The 12500-nt window shown below is 47.6% G+C and overlaps 1 protein-coding gene across 1 annotated transcript in view; it reads right to left on the bottom strand.

Annotated features, from left to right (window-relative positions):
- Positions 1–831: 831 nt before the first annotated feature.
- The window catches only part of gareml (GRB2 associated, regulator of MAPK1-like), a 17072-nt gene continuing 5403 nt past the window's right edge, over positions 832–12500 (bottom strand). Inside the window, exons 3-7 of the mRNA XM_030345828.1 lie at positions 7239–7369; positions 6551–6716; positions 5124–6010; positions 3483–3652; positions 832–3008 (exon numbers count right to left, since the gene is read on the bottom strand). Of these exons, the coding sequence (XP_030201688.1) occupies positions 2399–3008; positions 3483–3652; positions 5124–6010; positions 6551–6716; positions 7239–7369 (1964 nt within the window). The 3' untranslated portion in view covers positions 832–2398. The remainder of the gene's footprint in view (positions 3009–3482; positions 3653–5123; positions 6011–6550; positions 6717–7238; positions 7370–12500) is intronic.

The following is a 12500-nucleotide window of genomic DNA, read 5'->3' as shown; positions in this document are numbered from 1 at the left end:
TTCTGTTATTTAGCAGACCGCTGCTATGAATAACTGACCGTTGCTATGGACACTATTCCCAATCTAATAACAAATATTTTGAGCGGAAGCATTATAATACATTTCATATCATTGAATCCTATTTTGTTGTTATATTTAGTGACTGATTTAACGAGTAAGTAGCAGTCTAATAAGTGATACATTGTCCCTTATAGGCTATACTACTTTATTTTTAGTCCAACATCTCTGCAAGGCTTATTTTGTTATTGTCTTTCAATGCAATAAACCCAGCAGTTTTTTCACCCTCTCTCCCCGCCAGCACAGCTGCAGACATAGCAGTGTATCCCTGGGAGGAGGGCTGATTCACCAGGCAGGCGGACTCAATTTGCCATGAAACACTGGGAAACCAGCAGGTGATTAATCTCACTTTGAGAGAGAACTGCAGGTGTTGGTATTGTAGCCAGAACTTCTAGAGTCTAGAAGATTGTCTAGAATCTAAACAAGCTCAGTTTTAATGAATCATTTAGTGATGCATTTCGGAAGAATCCATTCAAGTTATAAAGGTAATATATTAATATTTTCATAAATATTTATTTAGCAAATAATGTATCAATATATAGGGAATATTTAAGAAACATCATTGATTTACCTAATACTTAAGCTTTAATACGGAAAAATATACCTATTATCAACACCCATTAATGTTATTAGTCTGAGTTGTGGTTGTTGAGTGACATCAGACTGTTTATTTCCCGTATATAATTTCTGTAGATATGAATATGCATGTGCATGCACACTTGCTTATTTCATACATTTCCTCCCACTTTAGTGCATTTAATAATCAACAGCGTGTAAAAACGAAACGTTATTATAACCTTATTATTTATTATTCCAGCAGCATACTTGATAAGTCTTGTTTCCATGAACACCAGTGAGCTGTAATATGTGTACACTAGTCCCTGGGGGTTCACCAGCATCTCCACCAAGTGCACAACGATGGCCCGTACCAGCATCACAACGGCAAGAAACGTTGTCCACACAGCCTGGAGTCAGTATGGAGGGCTGGGGGAAGGCTCCCGAGCTCATCCACTTCCCGGAACCCCTGGCCCCTTTATATTCCCTTTACACTGAGGAGTCGCTGTAGGACAAACTCAGTGTAATGCACAACACTATTTAGGGGCCTGCTCAGGTTTTGAACCAGCACCAACTAACATAGTAAAGATGAGTCTAGTGCCTGTGCACTGGTATACAAAAGGAAGAGACCCATAATTAGTTATACTCCTGTGTTCTTCCTAAAACGACCCCACTGTGAAATAGTTTGATCCAAACCATCCAGGTTTGGGCATTAATCATGCCTTTGTTTACCAAGGAGCCACCGATTTCCGCGATGGTAGCGTAACTTTCTGTCAAAGAATCCCTGCGTTTTGGCGTGATGCACACATTTGAGCGTCACATCTTTATTGTCCCGTGGAAGTCTTCAGTGGCAGGAATGGCAGCCTGAGAGTCCTTCTGAGAACTCTAATTGTGAACTATGGGAAATTGTATTAGATCCAGCCATTTGGTGGATCTTGTCGCTCTGCCTGCCTACCAGAGTGTACCAAGGCAGTGTCGCAGTGTATTTTCAACCCGCACCACCCCTTTCTCTGTAAGACGTCTCCTCTTTGACAAAAGAGGAGACATCCTGTCGAATTGACAGGATGTTTGTTTATATCTATTTATTGACACTCAAGTGCCGATCGACAAGATTGCTGGCTTAAAAAAAAAAAAGGTCAGCTAATGCATTTCGCACGGCTCAGATTTCTCTCGTGTGGTTTATAATCGTACGCCCAACACAAAACCAATACATCTCTATCAACCTAATCCTCTCACTGTCTTCACAGCACATGTTGTTCTTGCATTCCACCCACGGTAATCCAGGCAACATCACTTTGTTCATTTTTCCCAGCAGCAACTGAAGAGGTCGAAACACTAACTGTAGATACGCTACCACATCACTAGTCTCCAGCCGTCCTTCTTTATTAGTAAACTATAGTCCCTGTCTCCTTGTGTTGTGCAGCAGACTCTCAGTCATTATGAGTTATGGAGGCACGGGCCCCCCTATAGCAGCCCGTCCAAGGACAGCTTCTCACACCGGCCGTAAGGCGTGCTCCAGTAACCAGGCCTTCACAGCTGGTTGATCCCAGTAAAAGGCACATTCAGAATGGCTCAGTGGCCAACAGGCACATTATTAAGGACAGTGTGGGCTGTGTAGTGTTGATGTGTGTGTGTGTGTGTGTGTGTGTGTGTGTGTGTGTGTGTGTGTGTGTGTGTGTGTGTGTGTGTGTGTGTGTGTGTGTGTTTGTGTGTGTGTGTGTGTGTGTGTGTGTGTGTGTGTGTGTGTGTGTGTGTGTGTGTGTGTGTGTGTGTGTGTGTGTGTGTGTTATATCTTGGGCCGCCAGCCCTGTATGAACTGTGTGATCTTGGTGACGTGCAGTCTGCTCAGGTGGAAGTCATGTGACAGGATGTCCTCGGTAAGCTGCACCAGGAGGCGGCCGTCGATGCGCTCCCGCTGAAACACGCCCACCGCCGCCTCCGATAGGCCGATGAACCGCAGGCAGGCGGACACCTCCTCCAATGAGAGAGCAGAGAGGTCGGCGGGGGGCCGCCAGGCGGGGTCGCCGGCCAGGGCCAGCGACGTGTCCCCGCCCCCTCCCATCGAAGTCCCGCCCCCTTCCGCACCTCGGGAGGCGTCTGTCGCGGGATTGGCCGGGGGCTCGGGGGACGGGCATGGGGATTGGCGGTTGAAGGGATTTAGCGCTCCGAAGGGAGCGAATCGGCTCTGAGGGGGCGGCGGCCTGAGGCGAGGACCGGAGCTGTACGACTCCAGCCAGGGCTCGGACCAGGTGGCCTGGGCCGGGTGCGGATTGGACGTTCCCCCGGCAGGGAGGCTGGGGATTGGCTCAGGGCTTGGTTGGGCGGGCAAGGGGGCGGGGCAGTCGCCCCAGGAGCAGGGGTAGCAGTACAGGGAGTTGTCTGGAGAGGGGGACAAACTGGGAGCGAAAAGAAAGAAGAGAGAATACCATCCGATTAGAACCAGTGCCCTCTGAGAGTCACTATATAGGAGGACATGGACACTGAGCATCATGATGTGGAAAGACTTTTCTTGTACGCAAACAATATAATGGCACATGCAGCACAATGGGGTGTGTTTTTCTGTGTGTGTGTGTGTGTGTGTGTGTGTGTTTGTGTGTGTGTGTGTGTGTGTGTGTGTGTGTGTGCGCATGTGTGTGTGTGTGTGTGTGTGTGCTGGGGGGCTTTCTTTGTGTTTTTGTGTGTGTGTGTGTGTGTGTGTGTGTGTGTGTGTGTGTATGTGTGTGTGTGTGTGTTTGTGTGTGTGTGTGTGTGTGTGTGTGTGTGTTGGGGGGGGTTATTTGTGTGTGTGTGTGTGTGTGTGTGTGTGTGTGTGTGTGTGTGTGTGTGTGTGTGTGTGTGTGTGTGTGTGTGCGTGTGTTGGTCCCCCTCACCTGTCCTGCAGGCCTGAGGAGTAGAAGGACCTGTTGGGTCGGGGGGAGGCGGAGAGCTTGGGGAAGCGCGGGGGGACGGGGGGGCTGGGGGCCGGGCTGGACACACACTCCGCTTTAGAACAGCGAGGAGGGATGGGAGGGGCGATGAGGAACCGGCACTCCTCTCTCACCTACGCACACGCGCGCACACACACACACACACAAGTGATATGAATATGTAGGCGGACGCATGCTCAAACAAGGCAATGTTCTGGGTCCAAAATTCCTTCAAGGTGTGTGTGAGCATTTAAGTGTGTGTGTGCGTGTGTGTGCGTGTGTGCAATCGAACGTACGTGCGTATGTGTGTATATGTTTGTGTGTGCGTGTGTGTATGTCTGCGTGTGTGTGTGCGTTTGTGTGTCCGTCTGTGTTCCATTCGGGTAAATGGTTGGGTAAATGTCAAACTTTGTGACCTTTAAACATCATCAACACACACAAAACACAATACCCCCCCCACACACACACACACACACACACACACACACACACACACACACACTCACACAAAGATATCTTGGCAAGTTAAATATCAGGGAATGAGGCGCGCTGGCTCTGACAGGGTATAATTCAGCCGAGCTAGCAGAATCAACGCCCCCACAGATCCTGCCCTCTGTCACCGCCCCCTCCCATCCATGTTCCCGCCTCCTCCTTCCCTCAGCCGACTGTGGGTTGGCCCGTAGCACACTAGCCTCTAGCAGCGTGTCTCCCATCAGCACAGCCGCAACTCTATTTTGGTTTATATATGTCAATAGTTACGTGTGCTAACTGACAGCATAGTAGGTTAGACACACATGCACACACACACACAATTACTCAATAGCATTAGCATTAGCATTAGCATTAGCAATAGGATCTGAAACAGTATTTACTGTATATATACCACAGCAGGCTACCGTCTCCGCAGGTTGAGCCTTAAGACGCCGTTTAGCTAATCGTCCATCTTCTCAAAAGGGCTTGACCTGTCGATAGTTTCATAGCAATTGGAGGCAATTGCCCTCATTCTATATTAATAGAAAAACGTACAGCCCATGTGAAATTACAGCCATATCCATGTACATTCATATAAGTGTATTCACATGTATATTGAATGAGTGTATATACTTGTGTGTGCAAGTTTGTTTGTGTGTTTGCTGTTACTCCATAGGCTGCTATATGTTACGCAGTTGTTCCAGGAATGGTGCTCTGTGCTGTGTGTGTGTGTGTGTGTGTGTGTGTGTGTGTGTGTGTGTGTGTGTGTGTGTGTGTGTGTGTGTGTGTGTGTGTGTGTGTGTTTGTAATGTGTGTGTAATGTGTGTGCATGAGCATGTATGTGTGTGACTGTGTTGTGAGTGTATTTCTGTGGTCTGTGAGGTTTAAAAGCTGTAATGTATGAATAATTCAAGTCAGGCATCCCGACATTTTAACAACCGGATGCCGTCTAGTGCCATGACAGACACGGTAAGAGAGAGAGAGAGAGAGAGAGAGAGAGAGAGAGAGAGAGAGAGAGAGAGAGAGAGAGAGAGAGAGAGAGAGAGAGAGAGAGAGAGAGAGAGAGAGAGAGGGAGAGACAGAGACGGAGCGAGGGAGAGACGGAGAGAGAAAGAGATAGTTGATGGAACTCACAGCGTCTGACTTGGGCGGTATGGGGGGCGGGGCTGACACCACGCTGGTCACCACGGTGCCCAGGGCTCCGTCCATAGAGGAGGAGGAGTGGAAGGCGATGAGGTTGGGCTCCTTGCCCAGGCCCTCTGCGTTCTGATTGGTCCACAGCTCCTCATAGGGGATCTCCTCCCCGGCCCGGCCCTCGGCGTCGGACCACTCGGGCGTCGTGTACTCCCGCTCCTCCAGGGGCGCCTCCCCCAGCGAGACCCTGCAGCGGCGGGACAGCGCCTCCGACGCATCGCCACCCCCGCCGCCGCCGTTATTGCTAACGCCGCCGCCGTAGCTGCCGCCGCCGTAGCCGCAGAGCGCGATGCGGTGCAGGGCGGGGCCCAGCGCGTCCGACACGCAGACGCCCCCGGAGCGACGCGGGCTCACGCACTCCTCGGCCACGCCCTCCAGCTCGGGCCGCGTCTCCCTCACGGCGCGCGAGTAGGCGTCGGCGTCGAAGGCGTGGCGCAGCAGCAGGCTCTCCAGCGCCGCCGCGTGCACGGAGGCCTCGGCCACGGCGAAGCGGGGCATGCAGCGCAGCAGCAGGAAGTGGGAGGGCGAGACTTCCTGCCGCCGCAGCACCAGGCACAGCACCACCGTCTTGCTGACGATGTTGAGCAGCTTGTAGCGGTGGCCCTCGCGCACGGCGTGCCGGTCGTAGGGGTTGCGCGGCGGCCGCGCCGGCACCGACACGTTGACGGGGAGGCGCACGCGCTCGATGACGCTGCGCACCGTGTGCTCGGTGCCCAGCATGCCTTGCTCCAGCGGGGAGCGCGTGCAGAAGCGGCCGCGGCAGGCGAAGGGCAGGCTCAGGCTCTGGTTGGTGCGGTGGTTCATGCAGACCAGGCACGGGGTTTTACCTGGACGGGCCAGGAGAGGACGTCAGCAGGGAATGCTCTGCTTTGCTTTTTGATATTAGGCTATGCTGTAATTATTTTTTTATTGAAGGTTTATCTGAATAGGGACAGATACAGAAACATGATTACGCTTGAGACAGTCATCTGATGTTTGCATTATAGTTTTTTGGCCAAAGCAAATTTACGACACTTGTCCCTAGTGGGGCTGAGGTGGAGGCTTAAAGCTGCTGTAGGCCCGAATCGAGAGTTGTTCGAAAGTTGTTCGAGAGTTGTAGCAGAGAAGAGCTCCCTTTCCTGCATTCCTCAGCGATTGAGGTGTGTTGCATTTCCTGCACCTGTTATTCATGATTGGTCGGAAAAGGGCTGGAAGCTGTCCGAATTCTAAATTTGCTTGTACAGAGTCAATGAGAAAAATTTTATTATATTCACGTAAAACTGATTTGGTCATTTCTAACAAATTTGACTGAAATAATAGCTCTAATCGTACCTACAGCACCTTCGAAGGAAATGCCTAAATGATCAATGTAACTTTGGACGCCTTACTTCGGGGCGTCTTGCCCAGCCGCCTGAGGAGTGCGCTCAGTCCACTCTTCTCCCGAGAGGGCGTGGCACACAGGAGCTCCGCCTTCCCCATGAGTGACAGCTCATCCCCAGCCTGCAGAGTGAAGCTGTACTGTTCGCTGTCCTCGCTGAATTCCCCGGACACCACCTGCAAACACCCACACACACAAATGAACACATACACATTCACACGTTCACACAAATATCCAGATATACACACAATGCATGTGCATGTTTAATGATTGTGTGTACACATTCAAAGAATTGTGCACACACACATTCACATATAGATACACACATAAATATACACAAACACAAAAGCACATTTATTCCAGTAATAAATTACCACAAAAGAAAACCAGTGGATACATAGTCCCCAAACATGCACACACACGCAAAGGAAACTTTTCTCATGTGACACACGCCAATCTGAACTGATTGCATCTGACAGCATCAATCAGAGAGAGAAAGCGAAGTGTGAGAGAGAGAAGAGAGAGAGAGCAAGAGTGAGAGCAAGAGAGAGAAAGTGAAACCAAGAGAGAGAGGCGAGAGTCTGCTGAGAGCGAAAGAGAAAGAGCAAGACAGAGAAAGCAAGAGAGAGAGAGGGAAGAGTGTGTGAATCAAAGTGAAAGAAGGCGAGAGAGAGGGGGTTGGGAAGGAGGGCCCTTGCCTTGACACTGAAGGTGATGGCCTCCATGACGAAGACGCGGTCGGGGAAGGCGGCGGCCACCTCCTCCACGCTGCAGAAGTACTGCACGGGGTCGCGCACGTCACGGTCCTCGTCCAGCAGCTTGAACCTCCCTGCCAGGGGGACACCGGGGGAGAGAGGGGGGAAGAGGAGGAGTGGATAGGATGTGGGAGAAAGAGAAGAGAAGAAAAGAAGGAGATTGAGTGTTTTTTTTATAATTGCTCTCTGGGTCATTTTTCGACCATCCAAGCTCTCTCTCTCTCTCTCTCTCTCTCTCTCTCTCTCTCTCTCTCTCTCTCTCTCTCTCTCTCTCTCTCTCTCTCTCTCTCTCTCTCTCTCTCTCTCTCTCTCTCTCTCTCTCTCTCTCTCTCTCTCTCTCTCTCTCTCTCTCTCTCTCTCTCTCTCTCTCTCTCTCTCTCTCTCTCTCTCTCTCTCTCTCTCCCCCACACGTAAAAACACACAAGGGAAGAAAACACAGTGACACCTGACCTGTGATCTCCTCTCTCTCCTTCTCTCTCACTCGCTCTCCCTCAGCCAATTTGAATAGCCCACTGGGTCGGCATGGCAACCGCTAAAAGGAACCCCTCAATTCTCACGCAAAGCAGAGACACATCACCATGGAGACCCTTGACAGACACACACACACTCACACTCACACACAACTCTCCCCCCTGTTCACTCACCCCCCCCCTCCTTCTCCTCCTCCTCCTCCTCCTCTTTCTAAACTTTGCACAAATAGTAAGGAAATTTGTGGTTGGTTGATTATTTCTCTGTGGTAACAATGATTTGGCAATAAATCTTATACTGTTGGAAAGCCTGTATAGTTCCCTTTCAAATGGTGCCCTTGTGCATTTGTAAGGAACATGCACTTGTGGGATGAGCAGCAGAGCTGAGTATGTGGGAGTATGTCATTGACTTGTTTGGTGTTTGGTGAATTGGATGATTAAAGTTTGAAGAAACAAGACATGTTGGACATTAAACAATTTATTCATTTCACAAACAGGAGCCTCAGTAGCGTGTGGAAGAACCATACCCAGCCACAACAGCCTGGCACCTCCTCCTCATGCTGGTCACCAGCCTGGTCACACACTGCTGTGGGATGGCATCCCATTCTTCAACCAGCATTTGTCGCAAGTCAGCCAATGTAGTTGTGTTGGTCACTCTGGCACGAACAGCACGCCCAAGCTGATCCCACAAGTGTTCAATGGGGTTGAGGTCAGGATTGCTAGCAGGTCATTCCATCCTCTCCACTCCCACATTCTGGAGGTAGTCTCTGATAAACCCCGCCCTGTGGGGGCGAGCGTTGTCATCTTGGAGGATAGAGTTCGGTCCCAGACCGTGGACATATGGGATTGCCACTGGTTGCAGAATCTCATTTCCATATCTCTCTGCATTGAGATTGCCTCCAATGATGACAAGCCTCGTTTTTCCAGTGAGGGAGACGCCGCCCCACACCATCACACTGCCTCCACCAATATATGTTGTTCTATCGGGGCAGCAATCAGCATAGCGTTCTCCGCATCTTCTCCACACTTTGACCTTAAGTTCCAGCTGCCGTAGGCAGAATCTGGACTCATCACTGAACATGAAGTTCCCCCACATGTTCTGGTTCCAGTGCACGTGTTTCCGACACCAGCGCAAACAGGCCTGACGCTGAAGGGCAGTCATGGCAGGACTCCTGGCAGCCCTATGAGACCGGAGATTGGCTGCGTGTAGTCTGTTCCCGATTGTCTGGGCAGAGAGCCGTCGGCCATATCGTCCTGCAAACCTTCACTGCATATCTGTAAAAGACAGCCAACTAAGTGCTGACAGGGTGATGAAACGGTCTTCTTGGGATGTCGTCTTCTTGAGACGCCCACTTCGCGGCCTGTCTTTGACATCCCCCGTTATATGGAACATGGCCTTCAGTTTGGAGAGGGTACTAGGGCTCACTCCAAATAATGCCGCAACTTGGTTTTGCGGAACACCAGCTTGAAGTTGCCCAATACGGGGCCAATCAGGCACCTGATTGGCAGCACCTGGGGGTACCAGAAGCTCAAAACAATGGCAATGGCAGAAAAGATTTGTCCGATTTTTGAGACCGAGAGAGACCCACATACTCAGCGCTGCTGCTCATCCCACAAATGCAAGTTCCTTGCAAATGGGGCACCATTTGAAAGGGAACTAAACAGGCTTTCCAACGGTATAAGATTTATTGCATAAGCAATTGTTACCACAGAGAAATAATCGACCAAACACAAATTTCCTTACTTTTTGTGCTAAGTTTATATGTCTTCCATCCCTCCTGCAGTCAAGAAACTTCCGGAGTAGAGCAACAAAGTTGGTGGCTTAACGTAATGCATGACTACATTCTGTGGCTATCTTTTGTGCAGTAAAACAAAACAAAGGCAAAACACGCATGCACACACACACACACACACACACACACACATGGGAGGATTGATATGGTTTCAATCTCTCTGCTGTTGTTGTTGTTGGTGGTTTTGATTATGTAGAGCAGAATAAAAAGCACAGCTTAACTCTCCCTAACCCCGCCACCCTCCACCCCTTTCCCCCCCACCCTGCACACCTCCCCAATCCAAACCAGGATACTGATTGGGCTGCAGTCTTCCCAGACAGAACCTCACATACAGGGAGGGGAGATTTGCGTGTGTGTGTCTGTGTGGATAGGGCGGGGGGCTGTTTGGTCTCAATCACAACCATGGATGGAAGTGTGGATGGAAGAAGGACAGAGGGAGTACTACGATTAGTACATCTATCCATCCTTCTATCTGTCTATCTATAGTGTTTTAGTATCGATGGATGGATGGCCAAATAGACAAAGAGACTGACTGACTGATACATATTTATCTTATCCACTTCTTCATGTTATGGGATGGAAATTAGTTACAGACAGACCGACAGACCGACAGTGGATATGAATCTTATCCACTTATCCATCCTATAGGAGGGACATTAGTTACAGAGAGCAATAATAATAGTCTAAGAAATAATAAAGAGCAGGGGAGGGAGAGGGAAGGCGAGATGGAGGGAGAGAAAAGAGAGGCAGAGGAAATGAGAGAGAAAAGGAGGAGAGCGATGAGGGAGCATTTCCTGTTGTCCGATCCCAGAGGGAGTGTGTGTGTGTGTGTGTTTGTGTGTGTGTTTTTGTCTGTGTGTGTTTGTGTGTGGGTGTTTGTGTGTGGGTGCATTGCTTTCCGACTAAGCTTATTTAGACTTCCTGTGTGACATCACTGCACAGACATTATCTCATTCATGACGGCGTCAAAACCACCCGATGCCTCACCTGCGCTCTTACCCTTCATCATCGTCATCATCAGCATTGCATATTAACCACATGGGGATGTTGGGGTACAGGAAGTTAGTGTTACCGGTCCCAAGTGGCAAGGACAGAAGTAACAAATAGATTGTTGAGAGCGGATTTTCCTTCACTCCCTGAAAAGCAGGTAGATGTCAGTACAGGAATGGAGCAACGAGGCTTTGTTCTCATTTTCCGAAATCCGTCTCTTCAATTAACAATTATCCCAAATATCCCAAATATCACATAGAAATATAAACTATTCCCTGGTTAAAGTGCATGTTCAAATGTCAATTGTCCCTTAGTAGGTTCCTTGTTAGAAATAAAATATCAAATAAAAAAATCAAAGTGCAATAAAAAGTGAGGCTCACATATCTCGTTGCTCTCTACTCTTAATTCACATTACAATAAATACACAACTCTTATTACAATTCATATCAAAATAGACACTCCTTTTGTCAAAATTCACCTAAGCTAAAGTGTAAGTGCCTGTTTTATTATTAGCTGGTTATTTTTAAAGCTATCTCACATAATAATACCGTTTTGTTCCTATATAATAAATAAAATGTCAAACCTAAATATACTTTGGCTTTGCACCACAATAACACTTGTCATTTAAAAGACTGTTCTCCCATTTACGACAATAGACAACACTTGCCTAACTGGCTGGCTAAGCATATAGCTATAACACATCATATAAACACGTTTCTTTTACTCTATATAATAATATAAAAATAAAATAATATAAAAATAATATAAAAAAAGTCTAGAGCTGTCAAGTGATTAAAATATTTAATCGTGATTAATCGCATTAATGTCATAGTTAACTCGCGATTAATCGCGATTAATCGCGAATTATTTTTCTATGCTAAATATCCCTTGATTTTTTTGTCCCATAATTCTTCTCATTTCAATTCTCTTATCAACATGGTGAAGTGCATCGGCTTGCCTTGTGCAAATGATTTTTTATTGATAACAACATTGGCATATACTGATCAAAACAGGACGATACAAAAAAAGAGCCCTATAGTGCAATTAAACTACTGCTTTGAACGAATTTCATTTGAACATAGCAGTCAGGCTACTGCTTCTTTGTTTTGAGCCAAAGAAAAAAAAAATATATATATATAAATATTTTTTTTTTTTTTTTTTTTTTTGTAAATAAAATATTTGCATTAATCGCGCAATAACAATTTTAACGCCGTTAAAGCGTCAGTTAACGCGTTTAACTGACAGCTCTAAAAAAAACCTATCATAACGTCATCAACCTCTTAATCACATGAAATATATTCTTAAACATTTATGTCAGGTGTTCAGGGCCAAAGTAAACTTGATCATGCTCTACGATGTGTGTGTTGCCAGGAAAATATTCTCTGCGAACGACCAACTGCCATTTTACACAGAAAGCCGTTTGGCGCGAAACAAACTAAGGACTTTTCAAAAGTTCATAACTCAACATTACAGAATTAAAACTGTACCCAAAGTTTATCAACCTGTTTATAATATGTTCCGATTCATGACGATAGTAATATGTGTGATTTTCACAGTGTACAAACCTGAAAAGCAGGTAGATGTCAGTACAGGAATGAAGCAACAAAGCTTTGTTCTAATTTTTCGAAATCCGTCTGGCGAGGAACCGGAAGTGCCCCTCAACCATAGAATTCCGGACTGCAACACACTTTGGTTCCGCCCTTCCGTTTCCCAGTACTAACGCTTTGTCTCACAACAAATATTTACTCCCAGTCCCCACAACAATATTAGAATATTAGATACACGTGCATTTTAAACATTCAGATCCACACTCTCATAGACACAGAAATAGACGTTGTCACGCACACAATCTGTTACACACACACAAAATGACCGACTATTTGACACTCAAACTCTCTCTCACACACAATCTCTAACATAGACAAACACACACACTTTCCCACAATCTTTTCAAC

Source organism: Gadus morhua, chromosome 21 (genome assembly GCF_902167405.1).
Source record: "Gadus morhua chromosome 21, gadMor3.0, whole genome shotgun sequence".
Lineage (NCBI taxonomy): Eukaryota > Metazoa > Chordata > Actinopteri > Gadiformes > Gadidae > Gadus > Gadus morhua.
The sequence above is the reverse complement of the archived record's forward strand: the minus strand, read 5'-3'. Positions and strand labels throughout refer to the sequence as shown.